The following is a 21,121-nucleotide window of genomic DNA, read 5'->3' on the forward strand; positions in this document are numbered from 1 at the left end:
AAAAATATGAACAATGAAAGGAGAGCAAACTCACAGTTATTAACCACCACACCTAAAACAAAAGCAAACTAAGAGGACAGCTAGATCAGGAGCCAAGCCACAGAAATGGAGATCACGTGGAGGGTTAGCAACAGGGGAGTGGGAGGAGGAGAAGTGGGGAGAAGATACAGAGAATAAGTAGCATAGACGGTAGGTAGAAAATAGTTGGGGGGGGGGGGGAGGTAGGAATACTATGGGAAATACAGAATCTAAAGAACTTGTGACACATGGACATAAACTAAAGGGGGGAAATGGTGGGGGAGGGGGTGTGCAGGGTGGAGGGGAATGAAGGGGGGGGGAATGGGACAACTGTAATGGCACAATCAATAAAACACATTTTTAAAAATGCTCCTTCAGCCCTAGCTGGTGTGGCTCAGTGGATTGAGTGCTGGCCTCAGAACCAAAGGGTGACCGGTTCGATCCCCAGTCAGGGCACTTCTCTGAGTTACAGGCCAGGTCCCCAGTAGGGGATATGTGAGAGGCAACCACACATCGATATTTATCTCCCCCTCTTTCTCCCTCCCTTTCTCTAAAAGTAAGTAAGTAAAATCTTAGAAAAAAATTTCTCTTCGGAGCAGCCATTTCTGCTCTGTCCTTCTACTCCTCTTCCCAGAGCTTCAGATGCCAAGAGATGTCTCTACCCCATGTCTACAACTCCTTGGGCCGGTGTGCATCTAACTTGATGTGAGTCAATCATATTCTTCCTCTGGAATTATCCATGCCAATAATCAGAGGCAGGAGACTGTATGGAATTAATGTTCTGGATTTCTCCAGCTCCCAGGAAGCAGGTAAGTGTGTTCCAAGGCAATGCAACGTAGCCATGAGGCAAAAGAATGGGGGAGTCAGCCAACCTGAGTTAGAATCCCAGCTCTGCCTATTGGATAAACTTGAGAGCGTTCCTCCACCTCTCTGTAGCCCTTACCTACCTCAGATGCATAGAAATAAGTGAGCTATTTTGGAATGTGACCTGGCACAGAGTAGGCACTAACTATGATAACCAAATCGGTACACTAAGTGAGCAAAAGTACACAGTCCATGCTCACTAAATAACATCGATTAAATGAGATCAATATTTCTTTATGAATAACTTAACTGTTTTTAAATTATATCACTTTATTAGGCAATATAAAATTTAAAAGCAGCAAACCACTAATCTCCCTTCTGTCTCTATGCATTTGCTTGTTCTAGACATTTCACACAAATGAGATATTACACTCCATGCCTTTTTGTGTCAGGCTCCTTTCACTCAGCGTGTTTTTAAGTTTCATCCGTGAGGTGGCATGTGTCGGTGCTTCATTCCTGCTCACGGTCAGACAGCATTCCACTGCGTGGATGGACTGGATTCTGCTGATCTCTTCATCAGCTGATGGAATTTGGGTTGTTTCCACTTTTTCCTTATTGTGAATAGCGTTTCCATGAATATCCATGTGGCAGTTTAAAGTACATCAGTGGTTGCCAAGGGCGGGGGGAGTGGGAGAGTGGGGAGTGACTACTGATGGGTGTGGGGCTTCCTTTTGGATGGATAAGAAAGTTCTGGAACTAGACATAGGTGGTGGTTGCACAATGTCATGAATATTTATGTCACTGAATTATGCTATAAAATGGCTGAAATGGTCAATTTTATGTTACATGTATTTCACAATTTTAAAATCAGGACAAAACTAGTAAATACCCTGGTAAGTAGGCTGAGGCCCTTGATCAAGCCCTGACAGGGTGATAACGAGTCAGGAAGGAGGGACCAGACACTCTGGTGACTGCAGCCTGTGTCCCCCAAACATCGCTGGTTTCCAGAATCTCTTGGCTTCCTTCTCCTGGAATTACTTGCATCTTTTCTTTACTTCTGGGCAAGTACCTGCCCATACATCTCCAGGACGGTGGCCCCAACAGCCCCACTCAGTCCTGTGACTCTGAGATCTTACAGGGCTAAGTCAAAGTCAATGACTTGGAAACAAGAGCTTCTAAGAAGAGGCTGAATGGGCCCAGGATGGTGTAGCTCTATGGATTGAGCACCGGCCTGTGAACCGAAGAGAAAGCTGAATAGGCGGGACCAGGGCCATTGGGTTGTACACACAATTCTCCACGCCTTCCAATGTCTAGTGCAAGGTTTCAGGGCTGTGGAACTTTTGATACTTGGGGCCAGCTCATTCTTTGTTATGGGGAGCCATCCTGTGTGCTATAAGCTGTTTAGCAGCATCCCTGACTTCTACCAGCTAGATGCCAGTAGCCCTTGCTCAGTGTGACAACAAAATATGTCTCCAGATACTGCCAGTGTCCCCATGGGGCCAAAGTCTCCCACGCTGACTGGAGACCTAACAATGCAGTTGCAATTCCTTGGCGTTCTCCCTCTGCCCAGATCCCGGTTTCTTCCCTTCTCCCCCTGCAAGTTCCTGTTCATTTTGAATATTCAGCTTGTCACCTCCTCTGTGCATCCCTCATGGACATTCTCTTCACAAAGCAGATTTAGCCCCTCACTCCTGGGTGCTTCCAAAAAACAACCCCTGTGTGAGTTTAGTAATCCTTGCTTCATAAACAATAAAAATGAAAAGAGACTGGCAAAAATCTATACAACAGATATAATAACAGTTTAATTATGTTAAATATAAATGGTTCCCCCAAATCCTTGCTCCCCTCCCCCACCATTCCCCCCCTTTAGTTTATGTCCATGTGTCACAAGTTCTTTAGATTCTATATTTATCATAGTATTCCTGCCTTCCCCCCCCAACTATTTTCTACCTACCGTCTATGCTACTTATTCTCTGTATCTTCTCCCCACTTCTCCTCCTCCCACTCCCCTGTTGCTAACCCTCCACGTGATCTCCATTTCTGTGGCTTGGCTCCTGATCTAGCTGTCCTCTTAGTTTGCTTTTGTTTTAGGTGTGGTGGTTAATAACTGTGAGTTTGCTCTCCTTTCACTGTTCATATTTTTAATCTTCTTTTTCTTAGATAAATCACTTTGACATTTCATATAATAAGGGCTTGGTGATGATGGACTCCTTTAACTTGATCTTATCTGAGAAGCACTTTATCTGTCCTTCCATTCTAAATAAAAGCTTTGCTGGATAGAGCAGTCCTGGATGTAGGTCCTTGCCTTTCATGACTTGGAATAACCTCATAATGAATCCGGTTTGAGATGCAACTGTCTCTGGCACTGGATTTTGGGTTCTTGATGAGAGCAGTTACCTGTTATCGGATGTGCTTTGTTGTAACCGCAGAACCAGCTCAGACTGGTCTTGTCCTGTTTCTCACAAAACCCAGACCCAAAATTTATGAGCGACACTTGTGAACTCTTTCCTAATTTCCCCACAGAAACAAAGGACCAGAACACAACCTGACCACCCTCTCAGAATTGAGGGACCTGAAGATCCTGCTGTCCAGGCAGATCTGGGGCTGAAATTCCACAAGCCTTGCCCCAAACCAGGTCAGGGAGACAGATTTGAGCATTGCCTCTTGTCTCCTTGCCACCCAAACTCACAAATAAAAGCTCTTTCAAAGGCCAGTGCTGTGGTATTGGCTTCTATGTGCATCAGGCTGCGAGCCCTTGCTTGGTAACACTGTGGTCCAAGCACTGTGCTCATGCATTTCTTAATTGCTTATTGTTTATTGAATGTCTGTTGAAACATTGTGAAGCACGTGCTAGTCTCCCAGCTTCACAGGTGGGGCAGCTGAAGCCCACAGAAGATGCATCACTTGTGCAAGGACCGTGGCTCCAGATGGGAACCTGCGTGTTATGGACCCAAAGCCTGTCCTTTCCTGACCTCTGTCGCACTCACCACTTACTGGTGGCTGTTAATGTCAGAGGCCACTTCCAGGACTGGAGAGATGTTGGCTTCACCATGCCGTTCCACTCACTCCCTCCTCATCAACTAAGATCACAGAAACCCACAGCCATGAAGGAAGAAAGGGCAGGGGTCGGGGGAACAGAACCAAGAAGACAAGAGCTCGCCATGGCCTGGGGAGGTGGCCCAGGGTTGCATGTGCCACCCTATGAAATGATGGGGTGCTGGGTGCAGCTAAGAGAGCTGCTCACTCATTCTGGAAAAGGCAAAACTGTGCAGACAGTGAAAAACATCAGTGGTTACCGGGACTCAGGGGGAGAGAGGAAGGGATGACTAGGTGGGACTTGGGATTTTTTAAGGAGATGAAAGTACTCTGTATGATACTACAGTGGTGGGTATATGACATCGTTCATTTGTCAAAACTCATAGCAGGTACAGCACCGAGAGTGAACCCAAATGCGAACTGTGAGCTCTGGTTAATAATAATGTGCCTATGCGGGCTCAGCCGTGGTGGCACAGCACCTCAGGGATGCAGGATGTTCCTAACGGGGGACTGCGCAGGGAGAGGGATGGTGTCCAGGAGCACTCTGCTGCCGGCTCACCTTTCTGTAAAGCTAAAGCTGCTCCAGAATGTAAAGTCTATTCACTTTTAAGTAAAATAAAAAGCCATAGAACCATGATGGGTGTGACCAGGACATCTGAGAGGACCACTGAAACCTCCTGCCAACGATCCACCAGAGCACTGAGTGGGTTCCTCTATCAGTAAACAGAGCGGAGTGAGAGTGCGCACATTATTGGGCCAGTCCTGCCCACGTTTGCCCCCTAGGCCAGTGTGTCCCAACTTCAGCACTAGGGACACTTGGGGGCTGGATCATCCTTTATGGCGGGGGGCTGTCCCGTGCATTGTGGGGCGTTGAACAGCATCCTGGCACCCATGGATGCCAGTAGCATCTCTCAGTTGTGGTCCTCAAAAGGACCCTCACACGTTGCCAAATGACAAACGGGCTGACTAGGTTTGTCTTGTCTCTCAGATCCCATCTTGCCTTTCCTGTCTGCCCCATCCTGGCTGTCTCTTCTTAATGTGCTGTTTAGTTTCTCTCTGCGTTCTCCTTCGCGTATCAGCCACCTCCTCCCTCCATTTTCTCTCCCTCTTTTCACCCTCAAATCCTTACCATTAACCCACCTACCCCCCCCACCCCCATGCTGCACACCCCTGGGAGGTGGCTGAAGCCTTCAGTCCTGAACCCTCTTGTCTCTCTCTTTGCGCTGCCTGTGCCCAGTTCTTTTGCTACTGGTTTCTGGTTTCTGGCTTCCTTTGTTTCAGGACAAAGAGGGGAGAGGTGAAAAGTCAGACAGGTGTGCTGGTTAACTTTGAGCGGCAGCAATTCTCTACACACCTGACCTTTCTCACCCGCCCACTGAACCTTCCATGTATGCTAATAATCATCACATGGCCTTGAACCTAGGAAATGGGGCCCTGCCTGCTGCCCTCACCCCAGAGACTCAAATTGCACCAGGAGTTGAATAAATAGGGGGCTTCTCTGAGTCCAGGGTAGATACTGGTTTTCCAGGTGTTTCGTGGCCAGGTGAAAGGTGGGGAAGGTGACTTACCTGGGGCCCTGCACCTGCTTCTGCCTCACCACAGTGGAAGGCCTAGCTTGCCATTTCCCTGTGGGGGTTTGGCTGCAAGGTGAAGAGCCTGCTGCCTTGAGCATGCCAGCTGGGCAGGGGGTTTGTTTGAGACTCAGCTTCATTATTTATATCACCTCTGCTCCCTGCCCTCTGCCTCCTGTCACTGTGGTCCTACTGCCTCTGCCTCTGTTACTGGGGTGCTGGGACTCCTGGGGATCCCGCAAGGGAGAGGACAACCTTGGGGACACTGTGTCCTCCCCTCCCTGCCCTCTCTGCCTGCCAGGGGTGAGTCAATTAACTGAGCTTCTCAGGAGCTGGAGCAGAGCCTAATGCTGTGCAAATCTGAGGTCTGAGGCCCTGGCTGCTGACTTTGGCAGGAGAGCAGCCCTGCCATTGTCCACCGGGGAGGGGAGGCTGCCTGACACGGCCCTCTACCTTCATCCTTCCTGATCCATGTCTTCTTAAAGCTTTAAAAAAAATCAAAGGACACACAAATATTTGTTTCTTCTTAAATAATTGAAATGTCACAAATAGGCTGAAAGTTATGTAATGGTCCGCCATGCGATCATGATAATAAATTTGATGGGCATCCTTGTAGACTTGTCTGCATGTGGAGTGTGAACAAGCACAAACCATGAAAAACAAGAGTACAATGGTGGGATTTTACTGTACTTTTTTTTGGTTTTATTTTTGAGGTAAATTTCACATAATGTAAAATTACCCACTAAAGTGAACGACTCAGTGGCATTTAGCACACCCATGGCGCTGTGCAACATCACCTCTGTCTAGTCCAGGACATTCTCATCCCCAAGGGGGGACCCTGCCCCCATTGGCAGTCACTTCCCATTCTCACCCCCAGCCCCTGGCAACCACTGATCTGCTTGTTATCCCTACCTTTCTGGGGATTCCTTATGAACAGAGTCGTGCCTGTGGCCGATGGGGTCAGGCTTCTCCCACTCCACACCACGATCCTGAGGTTCATCCCGCCGTAGCCTCTGCCGGTGCTTCCCTCCTCTCTATGGCGAGCGAGAGTCGCCGGTGCGGAGGGACCGCACTGTGTGCCTCCGCTCACTGCGGGCTGCTCCCGCCTTTTGGTTATTGTAAATCACACTGCTGTGAATATTCGTGTGCAATGATTTGTTTGAATTCTTTTCAGTTCTTGGGGTACATACCTGGGAGTGAAATTGCTAGGTCATATGGTAATGCTATGTTTAATTTTTTTGTTTATCAGAGCTTTTAAAAATTATTTTATTTGTATTTCTTATTGTTTATTCTATTACAATTATCCCAATTTTCCCCTTTTCCCCCCTCCACCCAGCGCACCCCTGTAGCTCACGGTTCATCCCCTCTCCGACGCCCATGTCCACAGGTCACCCTCCACTATAACTTAGACCCGTCTCGGCCCCCCTTCCACGCCCCCATCTCCTTCCCTCCCTCAGCTGTCAGTCCTTCTGTGTCTCCACGTCTCCGGTTCTATTCTTCTCATTAGTTTATTTTGCTCTTTAGATTCCAGCAATAAGTGAGGCCCTATAGTATTTGTTTTTCACCAACTGGCCTATTTCACTGAGCATAATAACGTCTGGCTCCATCCACACTGTTGCAAAAAGTAGAACTTCTTTCCTTCTGCTGCGTAGTATCCACTGTGTAAATGTACCACAGTGTTTAATTCACTGACCTACTGGTGGGCACTTGGGCTGTTTCCAACACTTAGCTATTGTAATCTCGCCTTAATTTTTTGATGAACTTACCTAACTGTCTCCCATACTGTGTACTTTAACACAAATATGATTGTCTCTGTAACTTGGCTTTTTCACTCAACATCTTGGAATGATATCCATGTTGGTTTATGTAGACCACACTTTCTCAGCCTGGGCACTCTTGACCTTTGGGACTGGATCATCCTTGTGGTGGGTGTCATTCTGTGTACTGCAGGACATTTAACAGCATCCTTGGTCTCCGCCCACTAGATGACAGTAGCCTCCCTACCCCAGCCCTGACAAAAATGTCTCCATGTCACCATAGACAGTCAGTCAAAGTACGGTGTGGGGCGGTTCTTACACTGAGTGGCACCAAAAGCTAGAAAGATGAATGGCTAGGGACCCGAATGCACCAAAAGCTGGCAAGACAATCAGATAGAAAACACCCTCCCCTCCCTAGCCCCATAAGAACTGCAGGCTTGAGCAGGAAGGTGAGATGGTCTTTGAGATGGAAGTCTGCCTCTCTCCCAGGCTGTGTGGCTCTTGAGCAAAAACCTCTTTCCTTCTGCACCAGCCTCATGAGTTTGGCTTTTGTTGTGGCAGCTGGACGTCTGTTTTGTTAGGTTTCATCTGGACATGGCCAAATGTCCGCTCAGGGGGCAAAATCACCCCTAAAGAAGAACCACTGGTTCTGCTACAGAACCATCTCACTTTTATTTTTTATTATTTTTTTAATATTTTATTTATTCATCTTTAGAGGGGAAGGGAAAGAGAGAGGAAGAGAAACATCAATGTATGGTTGCTTCTTGTGCATCCCTGCTGGGAACTGGCCCCTGTCGGGAACTGGCCTACAACCTAGGAATGTGCCCTGACTGGGAATCGAACCGCGATCGTCTGGTTCGCAGGCCCGTGCTCAATCCACTGAGCTACACCAGCCAGGGCTTCCATCTCACTTTTATAGAATTGGTTTAATATTCAATTTTATGGATATATGCAGTGTGTATTTAACTGATAGACACCTTGGTTGCTTCCAATTTTTCCACCATTATTAGGTATAATGCAATAACTATCCTTGTATGTATTCTATTATATCAGACACTGTCAGATTCAAATAAATATTGAGTAATGAGATGATCAGGTCACAGAAAATGTGATTCTTAAATTTAAGAATCATTGCCAAACCAAGCTCCTAAGTGGCTGTGCTGATTTGCACCCCAGTGCCTGTTGTCAGAGGATATATTTCCTGCACCCTCACTAATGCTTAATAGTGCAAAACTTATTTATTCTTCTATTTTGGCAGAGCCAGCTGAGACTTTATTTTTGGAAAAAACATTTGGGACTTCCACCAAGATGGAGGCGTATGTGGAAACACTGTGCCTCCTTGCACAACGAAGTTTAAAGTCAACAAAGTTTCAGTAACAAAAGTGCAGCCAAAACACAGAAAATTGAACTATACGGAAGTCTGACAACGATGAATCATTCAGCCAGACTGGTAAGAGGGGCGGAGCCAGCAGCAGAGAGGGGTCGGGCAGGAAATATCTCCCCACCCAGGCACCTGGGCAGCCGTGGGCAGATCCCAGGTGTGGGGTAGGATCCCAGTGAGGGTGTAAGGCAGCAGGCTGATTCTGGTCACACATTTGCACGCAGATAAACCAGCGAAGGAGTGAGCAGTGAGACAGACCACACAGGCCCCAGCAGCGGGAAGCAGCAGAGGGGACTGCCATTGCCCCTCTTGAACCCCGCCCCCACATACAGCGTCACAATTTGCCCCGCCCTGGTGAACACATAGGGATCCACTCCTCATACATAACAGGTGCAAACAGACCAAAACATGGCTTAAGAAGAACTCAAAGCTCCAGAGCCGACAACTCTAATGATCAAGAAATAGCCAACCTATCAGATGCACAGTTCAAAATACTGGTGATCAGGATGCTCACAGAACTGGTCAATTTTAGTCACAAATTAGAGGAACAAATGAAGGCTAAACTAATTGAAATGAAGGGAAATGCACAGGAAACCAATAGTGATGGAAAGGAAACTGGGACTTAAATCTGCTTCCCTGCACATCTTTTTTTCTCACTGGCTCAGAGGACAGGAGGAACTGCAGTGGTCCTTCACTTGGGCAGGACATCAGTGACTCAGACACCAGCTTCCCATCAAGGGTCTCAATCTTCTTAATAACCACTGTCTTGGAGGGGCTGGTGCTGCTCCAGCTGAAGGAGCCGGGGCCCACCCCAGAGCCCAAGCTTGGCTGGAAGCCCAGGCCATCGTTGAGATTCTCGTAAGCCTGGCTTAGCCCACCTGTGTAGCCACTGGTGGTCTCGGTGTGGGTACTCCTGTTTTGTATTCAAGACTCCAGGCGGTTCTCCTTGCCCTCCAGCAGCTTGTGGTAGGTGGCGATCCAGAGCCAGCTTGACGTTCATGAGCTCCTGGTACTCATGCAGCTGCTGAGCCATGTCCTGCTTGGTGGTCCTCAGAGCAGCTTCCAGCTCAGCCACCTCAATCTGAGCATCCTGGACAGCCAGCTCGCCATGCTGCTCAGCATCAGCAATGGCAGCCTACAGGGAAGCCGTCTGGCCTTTGAAGCCCTCAACCTCTGACTGGATTTGGCTGGTGTTCCGGTTCATCCACCTCCATCTTTGTGCAACGCAGGTCATCGCTGTGCTTCCCAGCCAGCATCTGCAGCTCCTCATATTTGATCTGGTGCCTGGTTCCAGCCTCAGCCGGCTGCAGTTGGCAATCTCCTCATACTGGGCCTTGACCTTGGCGATGATGCCATCCAGGCCCAGGGAGCGGCTCTCGTTCATGGACAGCACCACGGACGTGTCAGAGATCGGGCCTGCAGTTCACGAGTCTCCTCGTCACACAGCTGCCTGTAGAAGTTGATCTCATTGGTCAGCCCTCCCAGGAGGGACTCCAGCTCTACCTTGTTCATGTAAGCTTCACCCACATTCTTCTTGATGAAGACAACCTCATTCTCTGTCTCCGTGCACTTGTTGAGCTTGTCCTTGCACTTATTCTTCAAGTCCTCCACCAGCTCCTGCGTGTGGCCAAATGGTCTCCAGTCTCAGTTCCTCCTGGGCCATTGTTTCCAGCTGCCAAGGAAGGTTGTTGATGTAGCTCTCAAACATATTGTCCATGTTACCACGAGTCATCTTCTGCTGCTTCAGGGGAGTTCACTGAGTCTCCAGAATCTTATTCTGCTGCTCCAGGCTCGGCACCTTCCTATCAATGAAGGAAGTAAGCTTGTTGTTGAGGCTCTTGATTGGTTCCTCCTGGTTGTAAATGGCCTGGATGTATCCTGAAGCCTCCAGCTTCAGGAGGCTCAGCAAGCTATGGTTTACTTGGATGGCTTTGAGGGTCCCCATACTGCCAGCTCTGCTGGAACTCCCAGCCAGATTCATGTTGGTGCCCAGGCCAACCCAGTAGCCACTGCTCACCTGGGAGAAGGCTGAGGAGCTGATGCTGTGCCCACTTGAGTACAAGCAGCTACTGAAGACCTGGGGGTCAGAGGTGGACTCTGCAAGTCTTCTGGGCCACCCTTGTGGACACAGTGGAGGCTGGAGAGGAGGTGAGGAGGAAAACCAGACAGAGATTCAAGAGATTCAAGAAGGAGCCAGAAAGCTGCCTCTGAAACATAATTTTGTGAATATGGTTGCCAAGTGGGCACCCGTTGTCACTTTAATTTAATTTCTCTAATTACTAGTGGGATTTTAAATCTCCATTGTTTGTAAGTCACATGCATTTTCTCTATTTGATATGTTTATTCAAAGCCTTTCCTCATTTTTCCATTAGATTGTCTTGGTCTTATTGATTTGCAGGCACTTTAAAAAAATTTAAAAAGAGATTCTAGCCCTGGCCACGTAGCTCAGTTGGGTGGAGCATTGTCCCATGTGCCAAAAGGTTACAAGTTCGATTCCTGGTAGAGGCATATATGGGAGGCAACTGATTCTCTCTCACATAGTGTTTCTCTGTTTCTCAAATCAATACACATATCCTTGGGTGAGGATTGTTTTAAAGGGGGAGAGAATCCCAAACACTAGCATTTTTTAAAAAGATTTTATTTATTTATTTTTAGAGAGGGGAAAGGAAGGAGACAGACAGAGAGAGAGAGAGAGAGAGAGAACTATCAATGTGTGGTTGCCTCTTGCATGCCCCCCACTGGGGACCTTGCCCAAAACCCAGGCATGTAGCCAGACTTGGAATCGAACCAGTGATACTTTGGGTTGCAGACCAGTGTTCAATCCATTGAACCACACCAGCCAGAGCAGGAAACCTCATTTTAAAATGGAGTTGGGGGTCCTTCTGGCTTCCTTGGGTGTGAATTTAAAAAGAGAGATTCTAAATACTAATTTTGTCTATCAGTCTTTTTCCTTTGCCTTCTTTTTCTTGTGCCTTAATACAGTTCCTGTCAGAAACATTCTCCTTCGTTTCTTCTAATGTTTTTTATAGTATAGGTTGAGGGGTGAAAAAGTACAGCATGTGAGTCTGCTGCCTGTTTTTATAAAGTTTTATTGGAACACAGCCATACCCATCCATCCACATCATGGTGGCTTTTGTGCTACGATGGCAAAGTTGAGTAGTTGTGACAGAGACGTGTGGCCTCACAATGTTGAAAGTGTTTACCATCTGGCCATTGACTTTTTTCAAAGTTTACCAAGCTCTTAAACTTTCACCTACCAAAAAATATTGTGCAAACATTTCAGGTTGGGTTTTAACCTTTTTCTTTTTTGGTTTTAATTTTTTAGGACTATCTTTTTAGAGAAGTTTTAGGTTCACAGCAAGATTGAGAGAAAAGCACAGAGAGTTCCTATGTACCCGGCTCCCACCATGGGCACAGCCTCTCCCATCGTCAACATGTCCCCCCAGCCCTGGGTGGTACGTTTGTTACCACTGATGAACCTTTACCGACACATCATCATCACCCAAAGTCCACGGTTCACATTAGGATCTACTTTTGATGTGTATTCTAAGGGTTTTAACAAATATACAATGAAATATATCCATCATTATACTTTCTCTCAGTATTTTCACTGCCCTAAAAACCCCCTGTGCTCCACCTGTTCATCCCTCCCTCTCCTCTAACCCCTGGCAACCACTGACCTTTTCATTGTCTCCGTCTTTGCCTTTTCTAGAATGCCATATGGTTGGAATCATGCAGTGATAGGCTTTTCAGAGGGGCTTCTGTCACTTAGTGATATGCATTTAAATTTCCTCCAGATCTTCTTACGGCTTGACAGCTCATTTATTCTTAGCACTGAATAATATTCCACTGTGTAGATGTACTACACTTTATTTACCCATTCATCTGTTGAAGGACATCCAGCTTACTCTAAGTTTTGGTAATTATGAATAAAGCTGCTACAAACGTCCATATGCAGGCTTTTGTTTGGACTTAGGATTTTAACTACTTTGGGTAAATCCCGAGGAGCATGATTGCTGGATTGTATGGTAACGGTAATGTGTAGTTTTGTATGACATCACCAAACTGCCTTCCAAGGTGGCGCTACCATTTTGCATTCCCACCAGCAACGAATCAAAGTCTCTTTTGCTCCACATCCTCATCAGCATTTGGTGTTGTCAGTGTTCTGGACTGTAGCCATTCTAATAGATGTGTAGTGGTAAAACTTATTTTTCACTGTCTAATTGTTCCGACATGATTTAATAAACAGGCCACTGATTTAAATGTCACCTTTTATATAATTTATTTATTTATACATGGATGGGAGAGAGACTTGGGAATAGAGAGAAGGAAAATGGTTATCCTGGAATGATCTAGAAGATAAGTGGGACAGAATTCCATCACCAGAGTTCACCTTTGGCAAACTGTTTTCCAAAGTCCAGTAAGAACATAAAAACAGAACACCAGTAGATGAAGTTGAACTTGTTGAAAGGACTGCCTCAAAAACAAAAATAGATAGTTTCCTGCAGCAATAATTGCATTCAATGATTTGGGGCTTTATTATTTTTTTCTCTAAGCCTTCTCTTTAAAAATAAACATTATAAGTCAGCTTGGCACAAAGGTGGGCATTCATTATCAGAAGCATCATAAGACTGTTTTTTCAATACTGGTGTTTTCTTCTGCCCCCAAACCTGCTCTTCTCATGAATTAGCAAAACCTCAAATTCTGGGGTTTTCAGTGAATTGTGGCTTAACTTTTTAAAAACAGAGTTTAAAACATTTTTCATTTATTTCTATTGTTGACACTAATACAAATATCCCCATTTTCCTCCTCTTTGCCCACCTCCACTTTCCTCTGGCCATCACCACACTGTTGTCTATGTCTATGAGTTATGCATATATGTGTTCTTTGGCTAACCCTTTCACATTATTTCATTCAATGCCCCTCCCTCTCACCCCTCTGACAGCTGCCAGTCTGTTTCATGTGTCCATGCCTCTCTTTCTACTTAGTTCGTCATTTTATTTTGTTCACTAGATTCCACAGATAAGTGAGCTCATATGGACTTTGTCTTTCTATGACTAGCCTATTTCTCTTAGCATAATATTCTCCAAGTCCACCCATGCTGTTGCAAAAGTTGTTTTCCTTTTTTATGACAGTGTAGTATCCCACGGTGTAAATGTGACATAGCTTTTTTTTTATCCATTTAAAAACATTCAAAAGTTGTTGAAAACATTTAAAAATAAGTCCAACAGCCCTGGCTGGTGTGGTTCAGTGGGATGAGCGCTGGCTTGCAAACAAAAGGGTTGCCGGTTCGGTTCCCAGTTAGGGCACATGCCTGGGTTGTGGCCACATCCCCAGTAGGGGGTGCATGAGAGGCAACCACACATTGCTGTTTCCCTCTCTTTCTCCCTCCCTTCCCCTCTCTAAAAATAAATGAATAAATAAATGTTTTTTTAAATAAAAATAAGTCCAACAAATAACTTCGCAATTCTTGTTTGAAAATAAAACACTGTTAAGGACAATCAAGCATATTTCATTTAAAATAGATTTTTAGTTTCTTGAATTTGTGGTGTCTATCTTTTTTAAAATATATATTTTATTGATTATGCCATTACAGTTGTCCCATTTCCCCCCTTTAATTCCCCTCCACCCTGCACACCCCTCCCCCACCATTTCCCCCCTTTAGTTTATGTCCATGTGTCACAAGTTCTTTAGATTCTATATTTCCCCTACTATTCTTGCCCTCCCCTTGTCTATTTTCTACCTACCATCTATGCTACTTATTCTCTCTACCTTCTCCCCACTTCTCCTCCTCCCACTCCCCTGTTGCTAATCCTCCACGTGATCTCCATTTCTATGGTTCCACTCCTGATCTACCTGTCTTCTTGGTTTGCTTTTGTTTTAGGTGTGATTGTTAATAACTGTGAGTTTGCTGTCCTTTCACTGTTCATATTTTTCATCTTCTTTTCCTTATATAAGTCCCTTTAACATTTCGTATAATAAGGGCTTGGTGATGATGAACTCCTTGAGTTTGACCTTATCTGAGAAGCACTTTATCTGCCCTTCCATTCTGATAAAGTACTTTATCTGCCCTTTCAGCAAATGAAAGCTTTGGATAGAGCAATCTTCGACGCAGGTCTTTGGATTTCATGACTTGGAATACTTCTTTCCAGCCCCTTCTTACCTATAAGGTCTCTTTTGAGAAATCCGCTGACAGTCTGATGGGAACTCCTTTGTAGGTGACTGTCCCCTTATCCCTTGCTGCTTCTAGGATTCTCTCCTTCATTTTAGTCTTGGCTAATGTAATTATGATGTGCCTTGGTGTGTTCCTTCTTGGGTCCAACTTCTTTGGCACTCTCTGAGCTTCCTGGATGTCCTGGAAGTCTATTTCCTTTGCCAGACTGGGGAAGTTCTCCTTTATTATTTGTTCAGATAAGTGTTCCACTCATGGCTGTTCCTCTTCCCCTTCTGGTACCCCTGTAATTCGGATGTTGGAATGTTTAAAGATGTCCTGGAGGTTCCTAAGCTTCTCCTCACTTTTTGAATNCCCCCTCCCCCACCATTTCCCCCCTTTAGTTTATGTCCATGTGTCACAAGTTCTTTAGATTCTATATTTCCCATACTATTCTTGCCCTCCCCTTGTCTATTTTCTACCTACCATCTATGCTACTTATCCTCTCTACCTTCTCCCCACTTCTCCTCCTCCCACTCCCCTGTTGCTAACCCTCCATGTGATCTCCATTTCTGTGGCTTGGCTCCTGATCTAGCTGTCCTCTTAGTTTGCTTTTGTTTTAGGTGTGGTTGTTAATAACTGTGAGTTTGCTCTCCTTTCACTGTTCATATTTTTCATCTTCTTTTCCTTATATAAGTCCCTTTAACATTTCATATAATAAGGGCTTGGTGATGATGAACTCCTTGAACTTGACCTTATCTGAGAAGCTCTTTATCTGCCCTTCCATTGTAAATGAAAGCTCTGCTGGATAGAGCAATCTTGGCTGTAGGTCTTTGGATTTCATGACTTGGAATACTTCTTTCCAGCCCCTTCTTGCCTATAAGGTCTCTTTTGAGAAATCAGCTGACAGTCTGATGGGAACTCCTTTGTAGGTGACTGTCCCCTTATCTCTTGCTGCTTCTAGCATTCTCTCCTTCATTTTAATCTTGGCTAATGTAATTATGATGTGCTTTGGTGTGTTCCTTCTTGGGTCCAACTTCTTTGGGACTCTCTGAGCTTCCTGGATTTCCCGGAAGTCTATTTCCTTTGCCAGTCTGGGGAAGTTCTCCTTTATTATTTGTTCAAATAAGTTTTCCACTCATGGCTGTTCCTCTTCCTCTTCTGGTACCCCTATAATTCAGATGTTGGAGTGTTTAAAGATGTCCTGGAGGTTCCTAAGCCTCCCCTTATTTTTTTGAATTCTAGTTTCTTCATTCTTTTTTGTTTGGTCATTTTTTCCTTCCCTCTGGTCCACTCCCTTGATTTAAGTCCCAGTTTCCTTTCCAGCACTATTGGTTTCCTGTGCATTTCCCTTCATTTCAATTAGTTTAGCCTTCATTTGTTCCTCTAATTTGTGACTAAAATCAACCAGTTCTGTGAGCATCCTGATCACCAGTATTTTGAACTGTGCATCTGATAGGTTGGCTATTTCTTGGTCACTTAGAAGTATTGGCTCTGGGGCTTTGAGCTGTTCTCCTTGAGCCATAATGTTCTGGTCTGTTTGAGCCTGTTAAGTATGAGGGGCAGAGCTTTAGGTGTTCACCAGGGAGGGGCGACCCAGTTGCTGGGTTATGACGTTGTATGTGGGGCGGGGTCAGAGAGGGGCAATGGCATTTGTTCCACTCTCTCTTGGATTTTGGTCCCCTCTGCTGCTTCCTTCAAGCAAACTGGGCCCCCCTGGTGCTGGCTCCCAGGTGTGTGGGCCTATGCACCCTCCAGGATCCTGTGGGTCTCTCCAACAAACTCTCTGTGAGCCTGGGAGCTTCTCCCAGCAACTTGAGCCCAAAAGTTTTTTCAACTGGTGCTTTTAGGCTTTAATTCCCGGTGCTGCAGCCCTGGGTTGTGCGGTCTATCTCACTGCTCACTTCTTTGCCTGGTTTATCTGCGCGTGAATGTGTGACCACGGTCCGTAGCCACCTTGCACCCTCACTGGGTCCTCCCATTGCCACCTCACACCTGGGATCTGCCAACCACCGCCCGTGCCTGGGTCAGTCCAGCCACCTTTTCCTGTGAGACCCTGCTCTGCCAGCTGCTGACTTGCTGACTCTGCCCCTTTTACCTGTCTGGGTGAATGGTTCGTTGTTGTTCGACTTCCATACAGTTCAATTTTCTGTGCTTTGGATGCGTTTTTCTAAAACTTTGTTGTCTTTAAACTTGGTAGTGCAAGGAGGGACAGTGTTTCCACCTACGCCTCCATCTTGGCCAGAAGTTGTGGCGTCTATCTTTTTCAAGCCACAGAAGTCTGATTTATCCCATGCTTCCTGTATACTGAGCTTCCTATGTATGTATAAAATTAATTTACATTGTATTTGATGTAATTCCCACAACCTCCCAGGGAGACCGGTACCATTACTAACTCCATTTAACAATTGAGAAAACAATAACACGTGAGCTTAGCTGATGAAACAACAGGGGAGAAGAACAGGTTAAATAGCCCCACTTTGTGAAGAATTCCCACTCAAAGAGAAAGTGAGAATAGGTAAGAGATAGCCTATTTACAGGCAAAAGGAGAATTTGAACCCAGGTCTGTCAGAATTAAAAGCCAGTGCCCCCAAACCATCCTGAAATTTCAGTCTTTTTGCTCTTGACTCAACATGGACGATCTCTTTAATCCAGCATCCCCATTTCTCAGGCTACGTCTCAGTACCACGATGCCAGCATTTGCTCAGTAACTTTCTTTCAACTGAAGTCTTTAAACCTATAAAGTTCTTCATTATAAATGAGTAGGTCACTGATGTACATAGAAAACCAGCGCTGCTTGGTAGCTGTGCCAGCCAGAGCATATTTTCCATTTTATCACCTGAATCTATACAGTTACAGAAGAGTAAAAAGAGAACAGCAAAAAAATGAGAGAAGGTTGTTTAAATTCTCACCTGCTGAAACCTGTGAGCCCAAGACCCTCCTCATCTCTAAAGGGATGCTATGCAAAAGTGTTGAAGTAGTAGTAGCACTAAACCAAAATGTTCTCAGAGGGTGATCAGAAGGAGAGAAGGAACTAAAAAGGGAATACCTTGCCCTGGCTGGTGTAGCTCAGTGGATTGAGCACAGGCCTGCGAACCAGACAATCGCAGGTTGATTCCCAGTCAGGGCACATGCCTGGGTTGCAGGCCAGTTCCCAGCAGGGGACTCATGAGAGGCAACCATACATTGATATTTCTCTCCTTCTCTCCTTCCCTTCCTCTCTAAAGATAAATAAATAATACCTAAAAAAAGGGGGGATACCTTTTGTGAGCCATTTAATGTGTCTGTGGGCCAGACAAAGCCGCCCTGAAAAGCTTTGCATTTCAACTAATATTCAACAAGGGATCCGAAAACACTGGGTGGGAAAAGGACAGTCTCTTCAACAAATGGTGTTGGAAATACTGGAGAGACACATGCAGAACAATGAAACTGGTCCCCTACCTCATACCACTCACCAAAATTAATTCAAAATGGATCAAAGACTCATAGATATAAAGCCAGCTACCATAAAACCCCTAGAAGAAAAAGAAGGGAAGAGGCTTCTTGATATTGGTCTGGACAATATTATTTTTTGGACATGACACCAAAGCCACAAACAACAAAACCCCAAATCAACAAATGGAACTATATCAAATTCAAAACCTTCTGCACAGCCAAAGAAACAACAAAATGAAAAGACAACCTACAGAGTGGGAGAAATTTTATATCGGAGAAGGGGTTCCTATCCAAAATGTATAAAGAACTTATACAACTTAATAATAAAAAACCTAAAGAATTTGATTGAAAATCAGCAAAGTTAGATAGAAAATTTTCCGGAAAAGACATCAGAATGGCCAATAGGCACATGAAATGATGCTCAACACCCTGATCATCAGGGAAATGCAAATTGAAACCACAGTGAGATATCATCACCTCACGCCTTTAGAATTACCGTCATCAAGAAGATAAAAGAAAACAGGTGTTGCCCAGGATGTGGTAAAGAGAGAATCCTTATGTACTGCTGATGGAAATGGAAATCAGTGTCACTGCTACGGTAACAATACGGAGTTTCCTCACACAACCCAGCAATTTCACTTCAGAGTATATACCCAAGGGAAATGAAAACAGGATTTTGAAGAGATATATACACTCCTATGTTTATTGTAACATTACTCCCAATAGCCAAAATGTGGAAGCAACCTAAACAAACTAGTAGATAAAAAAGGAAGTGGTATATACGTGTATATTTAAATGAAATATTATGTAGTCACCAGAAAGGAGGATATCCTGACATTTGCAATAACATGGAGGGGCCTTGAGCACATTATGCTAAATGAGACAAGTTGGAGAAGGACAAGTAGTGTATATCACTTACATGTGCAATCCAAAAATATCAAGCTTGTGGAAAGACAGAGAGTGGTGGTTACCAGGGGAAGGGGGTTGGGAGGACACGGCTGATGTCGTTTGAGTTTACAGACTTGCAGTGAGTAGTAAATAAGCCATGGAGGTCTAATGCACAGTGAAATGAATACAGACAGTACTGTACTACAACCACCAAACTTAGTAAGAGGACAAAACGTTACTATTTCAACCACTAAAGAAAAAAGAATTATATAAAGTGACAAGTACTAAATCACTACAACAGCAATCATGTTACGGTATATATCAAATTAACACATTGTATACCTTAAATTCACACAATGTTATATGTCAGATGTATTTAAAATATATTAAAAATACTTACATGAATAATAATTTTGTTTCTACCTTTAAAAAAGGTAGAAAAGGTAAAAATATGACAGAAAAGCCACTGTGAGCTCTAACACTGGGAAGCATTAGTTTATTTCAAAAGCAATTGGGTATAAAAAGAGTCTTCAAATAGACTTAACAAAGTGGTTCTTGCTGAGTAGTTTCCTGAGGGCCCTCTTCAGCTCTCGGCTCCGCAGGCTGTAGATGAAGGGGTTCAGCATGGGGGTCACCATGGTGTATATTATGGAGGCCGCCATGTCTGTCTGGGTGGTGTGTGTGGATGTGGGGTTGAAGTAGACCCCAATGAGAGTCCCGTAGAAGAGAAAGACGACACAGAGGTGAGAGCCACAGGTGGAGAACACTTTCCGCTTCCCCCGGGTGGAGGGCACCTTCCAGACAGCCACAGCGATAGGTGTATAAGAGGCCACGATGCACACAAAAGGGACCAGAACCGCCGAGCTCCCGAGCACCAACACCAGCATCTCGTTAACTTGTGTGTCAGAGCAAGAGAGCTTGATTAAGGCGTTGAGGTCGCAGAAGAAGTGCGGGATCCTATTAGTGCAAAAGGACAAGCGGGTCATCAGGATAGTGTGGACCATGGAGATGAGGTTGGCCAAGACCCAGGGTACTGCCACCAGCAAGGCACACCGAAGGGCACTCATGATTGTCATGTAGTGCAGCGGGCAGCAGACGGCCAGGTAGCGGTCATAAGCCATGGCCGAGAGAAGGATGCTGTCTGCGCCCCCAAAGGCGATGAAGAAATACATCTGGGCCAGGCAAGCGGCAGAGGAGATGGAGGTGTTCCCACAGAGGTGGTTCAGCAGCATCTTGGGGATGGTGGTCGAGGTAAAGCAAATGTCAAGAAGAGACAAGTTGCTGAGGAAGAAGTACATGGGGCTGTGGAGGTAAGGGTCGGAGACAATGGCCAAGATGGTGAGCAGGTTCCCCAGGCACCCAATCAGATACAGGCTGCAGGACAGCCCGAAGAGCACCTGCTGCTGCAGGGGCTGCTGGGAAAGGCCGAGGAGGATGAATTCCGAGACTTGGGTCTGATTGTCCATGTCCGGGCGGTTCTAAAACCCAAGGCAAGGGCATCAACGGTGGGCGGCCTCTTGGGGAGGAAACGAGTTACTTCATTGCTGCCCTTTCTGTTCCTCTTTCCAGGTTTATCTCAACTTCTCTGAGTTGCAGTTTCCTCCTTTGTTACACAGGATTAATAATTCTTACCTGTTAGGATTGTTATAAAGATTAAGTGAGAAAAACATGTCTAAAGGGCTTATATTCCTACCTGACATATTACATGGATGTTATTTTTGTTAGTGGAGCTTTCAGTGATGCTATCAAAATAGTGCCATAAATTAGCTTGACTGTGGCAATGATTTTACAGTGTATCAACACATTAAGGTTTGCACCTAGTCGTATATAATTTTTTATTTATTTATTTTTAGAGAGAGGAAAAGAGTAGGAGAAAGAGAGGGAGAGAAACATCGACTGGGTGTCTCTCGTACACTCCCTGACCTGGGACCAAACTCACAACCCAGGCATGTGCCCTGGCCAGGAATCGGACCAGTGACCTTTCAGGATAGCACTCAACCAACTGAGCCACACTGGTCAGGGCTAATCATATCTAACAGTAATCAGTCAGCTGTACCTCAGTGAAGATGGGGAAAGGGAA

General features: G+C 45.4%; 1 protein-coding gene and 1 pseudogene across 1 annotated transcript; both read right to left on the reverse strand.

Annotated features, from left to right (window-relative positions):
• Window positions 1–2,034: 2,034 nt before the first annotated feature.
• LOC118975045 (keratin, type II cytoskeletal 8-like) lies at window positions 2,035–10,512 on the reverse strand (annotated as a pseudogene).
• A 9,059-nt stretch (window positions 10,513–19,571) lies between these two features.
• On the reverse strand, window positions 19,572–20,507 carry LOC118975046 (olfactory receptor 1361-like). The gene has a single exon (XM_037028668.1). It carries the CDS (start codon window positions 20,505–20,507, stop codon window positions 19,572–19,574), a length of 936 nt encoding a protein of 311 aa, XP_036884563.1.
• Window positions 20,508–21,121: the final 614 nt, after the last annotated feature.

Source organism: Sturnira hondurensis, unplaced genomic scaffold (genome assembly GCF_014824575.4).
Source record: "Sturnira hondurensis isolate 20B ecotype Veracruz unplaced genomic scaffold, ASM1482457v3 Scaffold0020119, whole genome shotgun sequence".
Classification (NCBI taxonomy): domain Eukaryota; kingdom Metazoa; phylum Chordata; class Mammalia; order Chiroptera; family Phyllostomidae; genus Sturnira; species Sturnira hondurensis.